The following is an 18,646-nucleotide window of genomic DNA, read 5'->3' as shown; positions in this document are numbered from 1 at the left end:
TTTGAAGATATTTCTAAATGAAGATATTTCTTATGCATGGGTTTTTTAAACACTTTCATTTATCTTTAATTTTACAGTAAAGATTGAGATTAAAATTTGATTCTCTTAATCAAGTCTCTCTGAAAATACAAGTTGGTCTTGTCCTGCCTACTTTAAAGGGAAGGTTGCTGCTGAAAGAAGTTTAATGGAAAATCCTAGGGAAACACTAATCACACAGCAGGATTTACAGGATTTAAGAAACTTTTTTTCCTACTTTTTATCCCATAGGAATCTGGTAATAACAACCTCTCTGTACAATTCTGTAGGCAATTCAAGACCAGTAAAAAATAACAGTACAGAAAAAAAAAAAAAAAGAGAAAAACAAGAAAAATAACAAGACTTTTAATACTGGTTTCTACAGGTTTCAACCACATACCCTTAAAATGATTTTGTCTTCCCCATGCTAAAGTGAGCCAGATGTTTGTGTAGTGGTGACCAGCGGTGAATCGATGCAAGGTGGTGGATGGCACGGTCTGGGGCCGTGCCCTGCCGCCGCTCAGAGTGTCCCTCGTGTCCCTCTTTCCTTGGCAGCTGTGTGACGGGCTACGTGGGCGAGCGCTGCCAGTTCAGCGACCTGGAGTGGTGGGAGCAGCATCGCGCCGGGCGGGCGAAGGTGCGGAGCATCGCCATCACCGCGGGCGCGGCCGCCGGGCTGGCGCTGCTGCTGCTGCTGCTGCTGCTGGCCGCGCTGGCCGCCCTCCGCCGCAGGTACTGCTGCCCACACGGGCCTGCTCCTCCTGCTGCTGCCCTCACCGGGTGCCGGGGGCTCGGAACGGGAGCTGCTCCTCAGCTGAGGGGAGCTCCTGGTCTGTTCTTTTTCAGTCACTGGCTCTGGGAATCATGCAGAGAGTTCTGGCATGTCCCTTGCCCGCAGAACTCACCTTGGTGTTAGTGAGCAAATGTGTCTAGAGGGAAGGGGAACAGACCTTGCTAGAGCTCAGGAACATGTCGTTTACTTCTTCCTGCCTTTCCCTTCACAGCTCTAGGTGTCTGAAACTCTCATGGTATGGGCTGGCTCTTCTCTGCCAGCTATTCAATGAGCTGGCTTTTGTTTCCCGTTGAGCGTAGAATTCCACCTGAAAATTTCTTTGCCTACTAACCTTCCCAAGGCAAACTTACAGAGTGATGCTTCCAGCAGTGAACATGGAAACAGTTTTCCTGGCAGCAGAGAGAGTAAAATCAGGGGAGTGAGTCTAAGCACATCTGCTGTAAAAGTACTCCCTGGCATTTTCCATGGCTGTAATGAATTGCACAGATTTGGGATTCTTCCTGTGGCAAAAAGAATTCCAACGGTCACTATTTAAGAACCCAGTCTGATGTGAAATTAAATGTCATCGGTGTCCCTTAGACTGGAAAGTATTAAGCATTTAAGCTACAGTCTTTTGGCCATGACCTTGGCAGACAGCTGTTCTCAGAGGCTGATTTAAATGCAGGATTTTCGTTTGTGGTTTAGGTCAATTTTAAAATTAGATTCTCCTAGACATAAAAAGTTTAGCTACAAAAGAAGTTAACTATGCAAGCTAGTGTTTTTCATTCTTATGTAATGCTTCTTGGCATATTTAGTCCACAAGAGTAGGAAAGAAGCAAAATTTCTTATTTTCTATTAATTAGTAATAGGGGTCCAGAATTAAAGCTAAGTGCAGCCTGTTTTTTTCTCATAACCTGGGGTTCAGATTTCAATCAGTGGATATAAAAAGAACAGAAAAATTGTGAGATTCTTATATTTCTTATATATTTCATATATTGTCTTATGAAAAATAGAATATGATTTGTTTAAATGTATGAAAGTATTAAATTTCTTCCCTTCCTCTCTCTTTTGTAATTTCTCCCAGATTTATGTTTCTTTCTTGCCAAATGCTTTTGATCAATATAACTATTTACCACAACAACAGGTTTTCAATTACACACTTGACTGAGTTTGAACTGCAGCAATTACTAGTATAACCAGATCAAAATTAAACTGCAGATCTAAAATCCCTATTTAAGTGGAGTCTGGGAACCAGTATTTGGGTTGAAATTGCTATACCACTTTTTCAGATAATCTGCTGTATTTCAAAATGTACCGATTAAGTCTTTGATAGTCCTGTTTCTTCCCCTGCAAAAAGGAGATGCCAATCTCCTTTTAATTGAAGGAAATGAAGCTGGAGGTCTACACCTGCCAATTTGAAAATGTGGGAACTGAAGGCCAAGTATGCTGCAGAATTGTGTTGGTTTGTTCAATCACTGTTGTCTGCTGAAGAGCACTGGGTGATTCTTAATGTTAGGTTTATGCAGTCTGACTGTATAATATGCCAAATTTCTTATCTTTCTTGGAAAGAAAAGAAATAACGCTTTTCCACAAAAAAAAAAAAAAAAAAAAAAAAGAAAAAAAAAAAGAAAAAAAAGAGCCAAATCTGAAGCATAGATTCAACACTTACAATTTCTCCACCTCAGTTGGCAAAGGCCACACAAAGCAAAATTTATTTACATTGTATTTTCATGAAGGGAGCAATATATGATAATTGTGCCATGTGAACTTTCTCAGTTAGTATATAAAAGCTATGTAGATATAAAAGGAAAGTTCCTAAGTAAAAGGAAAATTGCTATTTTTGTTGGTAAATATCTACTAAATTTTAGTTAAAATAGATCAAGCAAAAGGATGTTATATACTCAGACTTCCAGAATTTGAAGACTATAACATTAATTTTTTTAGCTGATGCTTAGAAGGGCAAAAATGTGTTTGTAAAGTGAATAAAGATATACTGATTTGGATCTCAAGAGAAGTAAAATAATTTTTTTTCTTTGGGCCTATATGGGCTTTTAATACTGCCTTATAAGTGATTACTGTTTAACTACAAAAATAATAGTCTTTGAATTTATGGAAGTAGCCTCTTAGAGCTGATTATTCATACCTTTTCTGGCTACAGATTGTACTCATAGCTTTTTCCCCTAAAGCCATTTCTGTGGGTCATGAATTTTTCCTGGAAGAGCTTATTTCCAAATTTTTGAGGCTTTCACTTTGTTTATTTCATAGTAACTTCTGAAACTGTTGCTTTGCATAAATGATGCAGATGAATACAAAAGTGACTTTCATAATTGTAGCTACCAACAGTGTACAAAAGTACAGTCAGCTTTTTATTTCTGAGTTTCGCCCACAAACACTTTTCATTGCATTGGCTGAAACAAATCTTTGTAAGATAAATGTATTATAAATAGAGTAATGTAAGAAAATAGAAGGTTCTAGTTAAAATTATGAGGCCTATTGTTCATTCCAATGAATGACCCTTTACAGATGGCACATTGGAACAAGCATTTGTGCACTTCTTACTGACTTCTTTTTCTGACAAGCTGTTTGTTTTAACCACTGTGTGGTAAGGGATACAATACACAAACCAGTGAGAGAAAACAAAATATATGTACTTCTGTGAATGCTGATAGAATAATGTGTGAAAAAAACATCTGTTCCTCTAAAAGCAAAATAATTGGCTTCAGCTTTTGTTCTGTTGCAGAAGTCAGAATTTGTATAAGAAGAATCTCTGTGCAGAAGCGATAAGAGCTGCCAGCAGCCGCGCTGACAATGAGAGCGTAACACCTACTGGCAACAACTCTCTGGTAACCATATTAATGTGGAGTGGAGAGGGAATCAGGGGGGATCAAAGAGTGTTAGGGATCCACTTGAGATTATCCATCAAATAATTCACATCTTAAATACATTAAATAACTGCTAGAGTCATCGAGCGCTTTGCTGTGAACCCTAGTTCATCTTACCTCATTGTTATCCCTCAAAGTTCACAGCTGCCTGGATGTATTGCAACCATTAGCCAGTGTTATTGTTAGCTTTGAACACAACAGTTGGGGAACTGTGTTCTAAATTAAGGAAATGGCAATGTGATGACATGGCATATCACACAGTTATTTTCACAGGAAAGTATGCCCTCTGTAAAAAAGCCTTCTTGGAAGCCAAGTATTGTGTGTGCTACATGAGATGTTGAACTCTATTTTGAGGCTTGATGAAATTAAATGTTTTGTATTAGAAGCTGCTGCCTTGTAAAGAAAAATAACCAGGATTTTATCAGGCAGCTTGGTAGGATATATAAAGTTCCAATTTTGCACTGGTGTAGGTAAGAATGTCGACACGGTCTGGTTGTACGGGCCTGTGGCTCTTGTCGTTTTTGAAGCTGTTTTTAGCCCTATAAAATCTGTTTTAAGGATCTGGTTCTGACTGGCATTAGAATAACATTACACTGCTGGGTGATCGCAGTTGGAACTTGAAGTTGTCAAGTGACATAATTGGCATCTGTGGCTGCTTCTGTGCTCAGTCTGAGACTCTTAGAATGGCCTTGCAAGTGATTTAGTAAGAGTGTCTGGCAGGACTTGTGAGTGGGTAGGCACTGAAGCACATTGTCAAACACGTGTTGGTAATACTGAGTCGACTTGACCCTGGTTGTGGCATATTGTTCCTTAGCTGGTCAACTGCATACTCTTATGCACATTTTATTATCAGCACATTTCCTTCAGGTATTGGACAGCAAATGAGCTGAGTCATGGCAATGCCATAATTTGTGCACAGCAGAAGTAAAATCCATAGCTTGTAAAATACCTGAAGTTGAGAAAAGCAGAAACATTTTTTAGGACTGAGAACAATTCACGGCCAGGGAGCAGTGCTCTATGAAGCCTGCAGCCCATCAGCTCTGTCCCCACCTTCTGCTGACCCTGCAGTTAATGCTGGTCACCAGTGACACTTTTGCTTGAGTATAAAGTAACTAAACAGCTAAGCAATGGACTGAATCAACAAAAACAAATCAAGCTCTTACATCTATTATACATTTGTGTTACATTTCACTATGCACCAGGAGACATGGAATACATTAATAAAGTAATTTATTGCAATGGCTTGTTGCACACTGGAAGAGGAAATCACTGACCCTTTGCTAATTGCTGGTGCTTACTCAGTAACGATTGCTGTGCTTTCATGCCTGTGATTTTCTCTGTGCCGATGTAGCCATTGATTGTTAAGTTCAGAAGGGCTTCATGCATGCATGCATGCGGGTAAGAACATCTAGAGCTGCCAAAAAGCTGCAGGAACTTGTCCATTTGTGCAATTACCTTCAAGGAGGTTATTGCAGAGCTTTATGTAAAAAAAAAAAAGGTTATACTACATCAGGGACAGAAAACTTTTAGAGCTGCTCAACTTTTAGGGTTTTTGGGTACTATTGAGCTACACAATGTTAATGATCTTAACAAAGGACTTCATATTGGGACTGTGTCTGGTGTATGCAGTAACTGTAAGGAGCTCATGGATTCCACTCATTTGGTGGTCCTCACTGCTGCTGCTCATCTGTGAGGCTGCTGAGAGAGAGTGCAAAGACTTGCTTGCTTTTGCCTGTCAGGGTTGATGCAGAGGATAACAAGATTTTATGCTATCCCACACATCAAAAGTTAGGTATCATGATACTGAAACTATACCTACAAATTGACAAAGCATCATTCACTTTTCCCTTTACATCTTTTCTGCCAGGTGAGGGTGCAATTAGCTGAGGGTATGCCTGCATATTTTTATTCATTCATATTAGAGTTCCATAAGCCAGGCTGGGTTACTCCTGCTGATATGTAAGCCTTGGTAAACTTCTCCATGTGCCTGGATTTTGATGCTATTCTGAGACTTTTCATCCACCAACCGTTTTGCTTTGCACAGTCAAATATATTTTGCAGAACTGTGTGTATCTCTGCCAGGGGTTGGTCACATGTGGGTTAGCAGATGTAAGAGTACTGATTTTACAGAAATTAACTGGTGCCTAAATAGGTGCACCTGCTACATGTGTATTCTATCCACATAAATCCACCAGTTATTCACCTGGACCCCTGAATCTGTCAGTCCTTTGGTTGGTACATCTTATTTACAGATGTTTTCTTCCCTGTCTCTGCTCTTTAAACCTCCCCCTTTAAGGGTTTTTCATCTTTCCCTCTGTACAATTTTATCATAGCGCTTCACGTTGTTTTCCTCTACCCCATTTTTTTCAATTTTACCCCTGGTTCTTTCAGCATGTTCCCCCAGAGGGTCTCATCTTCTGACTTCCAGTGTCACTGTGGCATGATGGAGCCACATCCTGCAGGAGATGCTGAGAGCCAGGAAATGAGACTTGCTTCCTTCCCTGTGTTTGACAGAGTTTCCTGATGTCTAGATTCCTGCAGATATCTTTAATACTTTTAAAATGGCCCTCAGTACTATGGAGAGAGTTGATTTTCATGAACTTTTGTCCTTGCCATTGGAAATGTTGATTTGCAAGCAAGACAGCAGTTCTTAGCTAGACTGAGACTGTGTGCTTTCCAAAGAAAGACTGGGGCTGTCATCAACTCAAATGTTTAATTACCTGCAGGGGGAGGGGTCATCCCAGAAGCCAGGATGACCTTTTTCCCTCTTCTGTGGTTGGTGTGTGTGGCCCCTTTAGTTTGCCTCTTGGGTTTCAGAAAGCCAATTTGTTTTTTATTAATTTGGGCTCTGCATATTTTGTGCATATTGTATGTATTTGCAGTTTGCGGTTTTTAAGGAGGGTAACAGTTCTCTGGAGACTAAAGCAGTTGATCTAATTGAGTGTGAGACAGCAGATCCTCATCCTGCCTGTCCTTCAGAATCTGGTGAGTAGGATGTCCTTCCTTATTAGATCTCTCCTCACCTTGTACCAGCAGTAGCAGTGACTGGTAGAGGAGACAGAAAAACCCAGATTTTATTTCTGGCAGAGCCTATGTTTGTATTGATGTGAACAGACCACTCAGTCCTACATTTTGCAGATTAATCATGCAAAACTACACTACAACAGTGCTTTCACACAGAACAAGCCAGAGGATTCTTATGATAGAGTGATATTAGATGTTTGCATTAATATATAGACCTTCAGAGATTTGCAGGTGAAGTTATGCCCATCACACTGTTGGAGAGTGGATGTCTGTTGAACAGCACACTTTGACAGCCCTTATTCCTTCAGGCAGGAAAACTGGAAAGGTGTAAGGAGTCCAGGTTTCACCCCGTGGCAGCAACTGCAGCTCTGCTTTTTGTGTTAAACTAGGTGTTTGGCTGCTTGGGCAGTGTTTGGTTCTTAAATAAAGACGAGATGAATGGAGGAGATGCACCTCTCATCACTGGTCTAGAGGCAGCAAGTGGCACAGAAGCACAGAATGGCCCTCCATGGCCCTCAAATTACCAGCTGAACCACTCTGAATTTTAGGAACTACTGCCTTCTAGGTGGCAACTGGATCTGTTAATTGCTCAGATGGTGAAAACTGATGGAGAAGACTAATACCCTAAGACTTTTTTTTATTTACCATATATACTTCCTAATTGCAGAAGTTACTAGAGAAGTCAGTTTGTCTCAGCCACTTAGAAATATGCAAATACAAATGTTTGAGGATACAAACATCCAGGCATCTTGCGATATTTTCAGAATATCCAGTCCTGTCCTTAGGCATACAGTGAGTAGTCACTTTATTCATCAGTAGAAAATGTGCCTCACATTTACTTAGATGCACTAATATTGAGAACATGTGTAGAACCTTACTGTGTAGCAAAGGAACACTAATGTTTCCCATTAGGAGACTCTATTTTCATTTACAGCTTTATCAGATGCAGGTATGGAACAGAAATTTCCCATGACAGGTGTCTGATTTTTTCATTAAAATTTTAGCAGAAGTGATTCCACTCTCTTGGACAACAAGATGGGTAAATAATCTGGTATTTTTTTAGCATGCTAAAGGAAGTTCTTATGCCATGTCAGTAAATAATTCTATGATCTTTTGTCTTTAAAGCAGAGATTTTAATTTTGCCAGGCAGGTAGTCTTGGCATGCCTTTCTCTGTTATGTATTAAAAGAGAAAACCATGAATCTAGCCTAAGACAAGTAATTTCTTAAAATCTGATACAAGTTCTTGACTTTGCCTGGTTTTTTGTTCTTCTGTCAGGTATTGAACCTGATTCTGTGCATTGTTTCACAGCTTTCTTCTCTCAAGGTTGCCACTACATTTCTTTCAGGAAATGAATGTGAATCTTTTCACTTGGCTTTCAGTAACACATATCTGTTTTCTCCAGAGGAAGAGCAGCCTGTAACATGTGACAAAGCAGCAGAGCCTTTGGCAGAAGAGGAGAAAGAGCAAGGCCACCGAGAAGAGGGTCCTGTTGGTGAGAAATCGCGCCAGTCCACGGCAGCGGCGAAGGGCCCTCCCCAGGCTCCCTGGAACATCCATCCCAATCCCCTGCCAGAAAGGGAGCCTTGCAACCTTGCCCCAGCCAGCTTGCTGATGCAGCCAGACTAGAAGCAGTCTGTGTTTGAATGGGAAAAGGAAGAAGTCAGCAAAGGATGGGAACTCACAAACACTGAAACAACATTCTTTTTTTTTTCCTGCTTTATAAAGAACCCACCGTTATTCAGAAGAAAACAGAGTATTTGCCACTCCTTCCCTGTCATCTCTGCTTGGAGGAATTACTGTGAGGAACGTGTTAGCAGTGAGTACTCTATAAGTATCACTTATAGAGTACTCACTGCCAACTAACTGCCTGCTAAAAGGTCACTGGGAGGAAGAGAATCAAGTGGGTGATTTATCAGTGATAAGTATTTTCTAAGGGAGCTTGTTGCAAATAGTGATCTTTACACACACAGAGTTTAGAAACTGCCTAGAAAATGGAACACAAGGACAGCTGCAGAGAAACAGGAATGGAGGATATAGCAGAAAAATTAGTTCAAAATGATCTTACTATTAAAAGATTTTTATAGACACTATATGCCTCTCCCCAGGGCTGCTGAAAGACCAGTGCAACTTCTTGGATTCCACCTGAGATGTTCTTGTGTCTAGCAAGCACCAAATAGGATCTTGAATTTCTCAGATTTTGTGTACTGGAGGATGGTTTGCAGGCATATATTATTAATCATGGGCAGCATTTGAGGGGAAAGGTGATTCCTCCATTTTTTTCCCAGCCTACACTGGTCCTTCAGAGCATAACAGGTTTATTTCTGGGCTGAGGAAGTGGGTTTGTGCCTGATTTCAGCCCTGTGGAGAGGCATGTGCTGGAGCTGTCCTTGTCTTACAAGGTATGCCTGGCACCAAAACCTGGTCCATTATATGGACTCAGTGTGAGAAGTCCAGTTGCTGTTCCAAAAGACCAGGAGGAGTGGGACAAAAACACAAAAAAGTCACCTCAGTTTGGACTGACTTCCACTCAACTGATTTGTGCTGCCTGTGGAATCTGAGGGAACAATTGGAAAACAGAACCATTTTTTCTCATAACTGGATTTCTAACGCCTATCAGGTCATTTGCTTCTTGCAAAGCTCTGTAGTATGCAGAGATGAGGTCGGTAGGTGAGAGCCTGGTGCTGGTAGCACCAAGGCTGAGGGTTCAATCCCTGTATGGGCCTTTCACTTCAGAGTTGGACTTGATGATCCCTGTGGGTCCCTTCCAACTCAGAGCATTCTGTGATATCAAGTGACTTTCACCAACTTGTCCTGACTTCCTAAGGCTGTTTTCATAATGTTTTGGAAGATGCCTGAACATCAGCTGAATTACTAATAATGATTTTATTATTTGTGGGGGATCTCTCAGTCCTCCATTTTTGAAGCCTGCTGTTGTAACCTTTAAACTCTGCTATGGTGCCCACCACTAATGCTCCTTGTAATTCATAAGATGGATAATAGTGGCAAATATTACTAATTTCTGTGTTTACTATTCTGCTTTTCTGGGTTCTTTTTGAATCCTGCCAGAAAGGTAGGGAATGTTGTAATTTTTTTTTTTACCAGCTCTGTAGGCCAATAAGAAAAAGAGTAATGAAAGGCTTTTACCTCTTATCCAAAATAGTTACACACTGGAGTAACTTTGTGAAGTCAGTTTTGTTTTATGTTGTTGAAACAGTAATGACACTGAGTCCTGGTTTTGTAGAGGGTTGTCACTTATTTAACTTCTAAAGGGTTTTGAATTGTTGAGTCTGTTTTCTAACCACACCAACTCTGGATTCAGAACAAACTTGTAAAATACTCATTTCCAAAGCTTAGTAGGAACTACTAGCAGTGAAGACTCATTCTCTTGTGTGAATGGTATCAAGGGTACTTCCACAGAAAGAGAAATAGTTGAGAGGTGTTGGCATACTAAACCGTGTTCAGGAGCAGGCAGCAACTGTGTTGAATCATTAGGATTTGATAGATTTGATTTTAAGTTTGGTATTGTTTAATTTCACTAACATTGTTCAAAGCATCTAGTTTGGATTCCCTGGTCTTTCAGTTACTGATCTTTTGTATTTTAATGTGAAGAGAGTCCAGGTCTAAAGGCCCCAGTCCAAAAAAGCATTTTGTTCCCATGAGAGCTTCCTAGTAAAAAGACTTTGATCCTTGCACTTTGAGTTTCTCTGGTGAAGTATGATTGTGTGCTTAAAATGCAAGTGTTGTGTCGAGTGACAGTCAACTTTTCATTGGAAGTTTCCCCAGTCAAAAGAAATAAAGATTTGTAACTTTGAATCTTGCCTGAATAAAGACGTTTCAGACTCCTTAAAAATTAGTTTGCTATTCTATCCTGGGTATTTTTTTTTATTTTGCTTTCCTTCCAAGGATCTAAGGTTAAATTTGATAGTATTCTTTATAGAATAAGATAGGGAAACCAAGCTGATATGGTTTTGTAATTAGAGTGTTTGGAGTTTTAAATGTTTCCTAAACTCAGCTCTAAACTCAAAATAATCTTTAGTGTAAAAACTTGAAATGATATTTCAACACAAATATAATATATTTGGTTTATTTGTATGTTTATAAAGTTATTGATTTATAAAATAAAATTTTAAAAAATACCAGACAAAAATCCTTGGTGTCCCTCTTGTTTTAAGAGATGAGAGTGCACAATTCTGGTTTCAGCTGACTCCCATCAGGTAAGCTGAAAGCTCCTCTGGTTTCATACAGCCACAGTCTATAATGTGCTGGTGCAGCAAGTGCAGGTATCATGGGTTTCTTGTTCTCCAGCCAGAGAATCTATGCTAATGAGGATTATCTGCTGCAGATCACACCTTTATTCCACCTTGAATATGGTAAGTTTTCATTTATATTTTATTTATATCTTCCCATAAACCAGTAAAATCCATGTAATACTTTTTGTTCACATCTAAATTACTCTTAGGAATGTTGCTACTTATTAATCTGGAAATATTATCCATGGCTTCAGAATATGTTTTTTAATTTGTTGCCAAGATGTTCTGTTCAGGATTTACATGCTTATTGGTTGAAGTAAAATAGTTGAATCCTGGAGGTTGCTCAGTTTTTTTGGTTAAACTTCTGTTGTCAAAAATGCTTTTTAAAATTATTAGAATTTCTGTGTACCTAACAAACTTAGCATTGATCTTAAATCCTACTGGTGTACTCTGACTTTTTAAAATTAAATTACCCTGTGTTATATTAAGCTGTAGAAGAGGAATTCAGAAACACATTGGGTGAAAAGCTTGACAAATACAAAGTGAGAAAACCATAGGTCATTTTAAAGAGTAAAGTGACTTTGTTTCGTTCAGTAAATTTTGACCTTATTGAAATTAGCATTTCAATCCTCTAAAGCTATATTTTCACTGTAAGCAAGTGAGGAATGATTCATGCTCATTCATAAGGGACACAGAGGTTCCTAGCCATACAACTGCATGACACATCTACTTTTACATCCCTTTTTCAGTTCCTTGCAGCTTTGCAGAGGTTTATCTGTTCAGGCAAAATTTTTTCATCTTGCTGATCTCTTCCAGAATGAAAACCTCCCCCTGTCACCTCCCCACCACCCCCCACCAAAAAAAAAAACCCAAAACTATGGAAAAAGTGAAAAGTTATTCAGAATGGGATTACTTAGGGGAAGCCTATTCCTTCTCAATACATATCGTGTTTTTGTCATATTGAGAGTAATTTTATCTCATGTTACTTCAGGGTAATGCCTACAGTGTTCCATTAGTCTTCAGGACACGCTTGGTGTTATTGCTTCACTCTCTGATAACTGGCCATCTTTATCTCTGTGCATGTGAAAAGGAAAGAAGTTAGTGGCATTAGAAGCCTCCCCCAGAGGCCAGGAATGCACCCCAAACACAATCTGCAAGGATGATAGCCTAATTTGGCTTATGTTTCTCTGATCTTTTATTGAGACTGCTGTTTAATGCCAATTTTGATGTGGACCAGAACCAGCTAACTTTTGAAGACCATTCATCATGGGATTAACTTTCAGACACTCCTCAGTACCAAGGTGGACTAGGTTCAGACCCGTGGAAAGTCTTAATCCCTCCTAACCAGACCTAGGCATCCTTTACACCCTGCAACTCCAAGACTTTGGAACCTGACTTTTGAGGCAACTGCTGCAATAATCATGTATAAAGATGCAGAAGTAGTGGATCCTTTTATAGTGGGGTCTGTGGCCACTGTCAACTCTTCCTCCTCAAGGTTAACACTTGTAGGTGCTACAACCAAAATATCTTCTCCTTGCCCACTTTGTCTTTGGAGAGGATGGTTGTGGCTCTTCCATTATTTTAGGTTCAAGCTGAAGCTAGCCCAAAGACTGAAAGGAATATCTAGACTTCATAGATCAAGATCCTGTAGTCTGGCAGCTGTCTTTTTTCCAGGTAAGAAGTTGGGATATCATCTCCAAGAGTAGTTTTAAGAACATCTGAGTCCTAGAACTGTTTCTGCTCGCACTCACTGCTGCATACACTGTTACCTTTCCAAGTGCCCAGTTTTATACCACACACATTGCTGGAGCTTCAGTTCACAGATAGTCTTGTCCTTGTTGTCCCTAATCTGTCCCTACCAGCCTGATCCTCACTGTATGCTCACTGTGGTTTTTGGGATCCTGTCTGACAGCCAGTTTTCAATCCACGTTGCAATATTGACCTCACCCATGTGGTCTTTATCCAAACCAATTTGGATTGATTATAAAAGAAAGTCAAAAGACACCATGTAAGGGAATTACTCACTTTTATATGAGCAGACACTGGACACAGAACAGCTGGAGTGCTGGTCCAGTAATAAATTCCCTGGGTATTAGTAAGATGCAGAAAATGAAAAGAATCCTTAATAATTTATAAAACAATTAGCTGCTCTGGATCTCTATTGACTAAAGACAACAAGATTTATGTGTTACATTCAGTCTACAAAACAGAGTGCACACTCAAATGGACATGATCTTTGTTAATATTGATTGCACAAAATAACACATTTGATTGTGATGTAATAAATTGAAAGAATGCAAGTTGATATTTCATGAGTCTATTAAGAGCAGTTAACCATAATGTAGTAAAAGTAGTGGAAGTGTGCTATGTATAAATTTATAATTTCTTCACTAAAGAAAGAAATAGAAATATTTACATTAAGATTATAGAGACCATTTTGCTGTTTACTTCCTCTTTACAAAAGAAAGTTGGACCCGGTTCCATGCAGCCTTTGTTCAGTGTAAGTATGTTAAAAAGAAACATATATTTTAAACGGCTCTTGAAAGACAACCATTTAAAAAAAGAAATCAATAAACTAATGCAGCCAGATGCTGAACATCTCACTGGAGACCAAAATAACTAATAACTGTGGGAGATTCAGGGATCCCTACAGCATTTGTATGAAATAATAATAAAGTTCAAACATTTCCGCTGACCCTAGTGTTGCTCATTAAAGCTTTTAGCTGAGACCTGTATACAGTTGCATTTAAGTGAGGTGTTTGGAATTAAAATACAGATAAAAGGAAAAAGGTTAATCCAGGTCAAGGGAACAGACCAAAACTGGGATTGCATAAGATTATAGTATCTTTCCTCATTTCTCGAATGGTCAACAGCAGTTAGTTTTAAGTAACACTCTTCTCTGCAAAATCTCTTAAATGAGAACCTAAACATGGTATTAACTGTCCATTTTTTTGGCAGTTGTCAATGTCTTTAATCACTATACAATGGTTTTTTACCTCAAGAGAGTTTTGTTGGCCTAAACACAGAAATGTGCTAAACACCACCTTCAGCAGACAGAGATATATAACAAAACACCCCCTACTTCTTGTTATATGTTGTAATAACAATAGTTCTTTTCTCTTTTCTCATACCTAATAATCTGTAGGAATTGTAGGAAGTACATCAAAACACACCCTGGGCCCACTTTCATAATGGAGAGGCAACCTTGACCCTAGAGCCGAACACTACGAAATGCTGAGGCAGCTGGAACTGCATCTTGCCTTGTGGCTGAATGTAAAAATAAATCAGACGTAAAGTCTTTGTCCAGCCAGTGTTTCACTACTCTTCTTCTGCATCCCATATAATGTTCCCTCAAAATGCAAATCCAGGGCTGTGTGGCTGAGGATGCTGCTACCTTAGAGAGTGGTTGTGGGCACTCAGGAGCTCTTGGATCTGTTCCTCGCTCCACTGCTCAAGGGATGACAGCAGGCAAACAACTCAGCAGGTCCTTGCAAGCTTCCTCTCCACTAGAAGAAAAAAAATTGTGAGAGGAGAGGGAGAGAAAGAGAGGAAGAAAGAGAGGGGAGGGATGGGGGAGGGAGGGAGAGAAAGCAGGACACAAGAATTATTGCCTATATTGTAATAGCTCTTGGTATGATAGCTGTTTTGGGTTTTTTATCCTTTAAAGAAATTCCAACAGAAGGGCTACTCTTATAAACAAAGCTAACATTCAAATCAGTGTGCTTGGAATCAAGCTGATTGAGATTTATATTTCCTTCTTCTCCATGGACACACTAAAACCTGTTTGAAGTGGGTGCAGCTTTGGAAATCTTGTGTTGGCACAATTTTACATGGGATTTGAGTCTTACCCCTTTCTCACATTATTATGTGCAAAGAGAGAGTACTGTACACCCTAACTACTCAATATTTTATTTTAAATTATGTTAATTAATCTCTCTTGGTAAAAACTCAGCCCTTTGTTTAGAGCCTTAGAGTCCAACTCAAATCTTAAAACTGTGCTTAACTGTAGTGCAGAGGTGAATCCACCCTCTGTTTATTTATGTAATGCTAAGCAGACCCAGATCTAAGATTTTCCAAATGCTTTACAGAGCAGAACTCCTGGAGGCCTGCACGAGCAGCTTCAATAAGCAGAGCACAGGTATGCTTGCCTCAGTGTATCCTTTGGGACAAAGGGAGCATTAGGAGCACTTGGATGTGTTGGGGAGAGGTTTTCTGATCTCCAGTGACACAAGGCATTTCTGGTCTCCAGCAACACTCTGTGGAGTCTGGTCCAGGAGCCCTTTCAGTCGAGGTCCCAGCCAAACCCAGGCTTGTCAGCCTTGGGAAAGGGGGGATGTGCATGCCTGGGAATCACCCAGCCTGCTCCAGGCACAGGAGGGAAGGAAGGCTGGGTCCTTCAAACAGTTGGACCTAACAAATGGCTCCAGTTTGAAGTCTTAGGAAAGAATGTGTGCTAGAGTGCACTAATACTGGCAAACAACAGCACAGAAAGGGATATGGCCAAAAGTTGGCAGATCTTCTCTTGGAATGTAAAGGAGGTGGCGGGGGGAAGCCAAGAATAAAAACGGCTAGGTGTTATTCTTTCCACATGTGTTTATAGAAAAGGGATAGATTTCACATTTCACCTTTTTCCAGTTTAATGTGTATTTTTTCTTCTGGTTTGGTTTTTGTTACTTTTTTTTTCACCACCTATTGTTCTGTTACAGGTCACTCAGCCTTACATTTAGATAGCTTAGTAACTTGGGTAGTATTCCTCTGCTTCCCATCTGCAAAATCAAAGGGTCATATTTGGTACAGCACTAAGTATTTGCATTTATCCTGCATGCTGTGCAAAGATAACAGGAGTCCACAGTCTGCTTCTCCAAAAACATAAAAGCCAAATAAATGCCCACAAGGACTGGAAACAAATAACAATGGCGGGCAGGTTTTGAATCTCCTCATCATAAAAATTAATAGGAGTCTTTTTTATTCTGTAAATGCTCTTGAAGAGACAGAGGGGATGAAGAAACAGTAGTTAAAGGCAGTGGTTAATCAGAACAGCCTTTCCTGAGGCAAACCTAGATCATATCTAACATGACATAAATTAATGTAAACTTTTCTTTACAGGTCTTTCCTGTTATCTCCATTTGTGAAACTACCATTTCTAGTACAATGTTTTGAGGCTCTTCTGTATGTTCCCATCTTTACATTACCACACTGTGAGTTAGTTTAAATGTGTACCTTACTATTTTCTGTCCTATCAGATGAAAGGGGCACAGCAGTGAATTGCCTCAGTGTTTCAGATGTTAGGTGAAAGCAGCATCCAACCACCAGTGCTCTGAGCAGCATGATACATATTTCTTTAAAACTCTAAGAAGTAAATATAATTGTGAGTGTACGATTTGCCTTTATGGCTGCTGGATTGAGAAGTGATAGAGAGCTTGAGGTAGCATCTCCCTCTTGATAAATATCTATAATCAAAAAAATGGAGAGGCTGGCTAATTCTCTGCAAGATTTCCAGTCACAGCTCCAGTCCTGCAGCTTCCAAGATGTTCAGGGGGGATTTGCAGGGTTTTTTTTGGCCCCTTCAGGCTTTTTTGAAAAGTTTTTTCTCGCAGAACTTTGCAGATCACAAGAGTTTGGCTAAGCTTCAGAGAAGAGTTATGTGAATGTGTAGCATCACAGCTGAAAGGAACCTTTGAAGGTTCAACTACACTTAGATGCTCCATTTATTTTCTTAGGAAGGGTTTTGGGGCCCAATTTTTAACCAAACTTGTAGCTGACATCACGACTTAGTTGTAGGAGAAGAGAAAACCTCAAGAACAAGGACTGAAATGAATGAGAGAATACCAGATATATTGCAGAACACTTACAAAAACCCCATAAATGAAAATTCATTTATTCACTAGAAAAGCTGATCAATTGAAAATTATTAAATGGTGCAGTCAAAACTCTTTGTCCAACATTATTTCCATCACTTCATTTATGGGCATTGGTCTCATTTATTTCCTTTCCATCTATGGATTTTTGATTCACTCATGAACAAAATGATTTAGAATATATTTTCATTAAAAAAAGATTATTTTTGTTCTCAATCCCAATTGTATTTTATTGGCAAACTCCCTAATGAGATTTCAGAGAAAGGAAGCATTAAATTAATTTAAGCAGAATCTTTAAAAGTAATAAACCATTTTCAGATAGAGTTTCGATTTGAAAGTTGACTTCAAATGTGCCTGATCCACAACAAAAACACGCTGTGTAGACTGTTAGCAATGATGTTCTGTGTGGTCTTTTTGTTCTGCTTTACTAGCACTGTTCAAGCTGCTCCTTCAGAAAGACCCAGAAAGCAGAAATGACCCTGATAATGTCATTTAATTCCAAACCCTTATGCCTGCAGTGCTTATCTTTCAGTAGGGGCAGTGAGACTTTTAAAGAACCTGTTCACATCTGAATTGCAGAAGTTGAGCACAATGAGTTTAAGAAAGGATGGAGTTCCAGCTAGAACAGTGAATTTCCTGACTTCTGATTCAAACCAGATGTTCAATACTGTTATAACATAGAGTTTTATGGGTGAGTACAGAAATATTTTGTTTCATAAATGTGTGCTTTACACCAAATCTAATGGGAATTGTAGAGCCTCACAATATCAATGTTTAAATGTCCCAGTGTAGCATATTGAAACAATTGCAGTTCTTTGCTCATGACACGGCTGAGGTGCAAATCCCTAGGCTGATACCCTCTGTAAAATGTGTCAGATGGAAGACAGAAATCACTCTCCCAGGACAGTATTTCAGGGCCAAATGCAGTCTCTCATGGGATATCCTAAGAGATTGATTTCTTTGGCCTATGAAAAATAAATGTAAACATTCTTGCAAATGTCTGTCAGCATTTAGGGATTTGCATTATGTATAATTTCTGTCCATTCATGTCAGAAAGAAACACCACAGTGTGTCATACAGCCTTTCCTGTATTGCAGGCTCAATGTTGTATTGGTGTTTTAATGGGGTTTCAAATAAAGTCTTGTCCAGCTCAGTGTTTGCCTTCTTGGAAAGAACTAGTTGCACATCCACATCTTTCTCCAATGAAAAAATCCCATGTAAAGCATTTTTTCCCCCTTTTTTTTCTCCCACTATTTTTTGTTCTGGCAGCCTGTGCAGCCATGTAGCAATAAAAGCAAAGGTATTGAGGGATGCACTCCCAGCCAGTGAGTGGTGGAGCCAGCTGGGCAGCTGTCAATCCAGCTGCTGCTTTCCCTGCATGGCCCTTCCATGCCAGTGCCAGAGCCAAGAGCTCACACTGGAAACAAGGAGGCTTTGGTTGCATCCAGGCTGCCTGAGCTTGTCACTAAGTTTTAACCCTGTGTTATATTTTATAGCACAGGAAATTTTGGCCTCTGGGGTAAGGCAAGGGCTGGACCTACTGTATAAACAGTGGCCAGAGTGCCAAGAGATGTGATTTGTGACTGTAACAGCTCTACAAGCAAAAATTCCAGGAGTGAAGACTAAGCTTCCCTTTAACTGGGGATGGAGGTGTGGCGTGGTGCAAGCATGGCTTTCTATGTCCACCTTTTCTTTTTGCTTTTTGCTAGAGCCCGTCCCTCTGCTTTCATGGATATTTCCCCAAATCCAGTGGGAACATGAGCACATGAAGGCAGATTTCAAACCCACAAGGTTTCATGTGAGCAGGAGATGTTAGAGCTATAGTGTTTAGTGTATAGTCCTT

At 39.7% G+C, this 18,646-nt stretch overlaps 1 protein-coding gene across 1 annotated transcript in view; it reads left to right on the top strand.

The window, feature by feature from the left end:
- Positions 1–10,831, top strand: part of EGF (epidermal growth factor) — a 57,791-nt gene extending 46,960 nt beyond the window's left edge. The window contains 4 exon segments of the mRNA XM_036381966.1: positions 571–747; positions 3,528–3,630; positions 6,552–6,654; positions 8,098–10,831. Of these exon segments, the coding sequence (XP_036237859.1) occupies positions 571–747; positions 3,528–3,630; positions 6,552–6,654; positions 8,098–8,321 (607 nt within the window). The 3' untranslated portion in view covers positions 8,322–10,831.
- The last annotated feature ends 7,815 nt before the right edge of the window (positions 10,832–18,646 follow it).

The sequence above is a fragment of the Molothrus ater genome, chromosome 4, assembly GCF_012460135.2.
Source record: "Molothrus ater isolate BHLD 08-10-18 breed brown headed cowbird chromosome 4, BPBGC_Mater_1.1, whole genome shotgun sequence".
In the NCBI taxonomy this organism is placed as follows: Eukaryota; Metazoa; Chordata; class Aves; order Passeriformes; family Icteridae; genus Molothrus; species Molothrus ater.
Note: the sequence above shows the minus strand (reverse complement) of the source record. Positions and strands in the feature narration are given on the sequence as shown.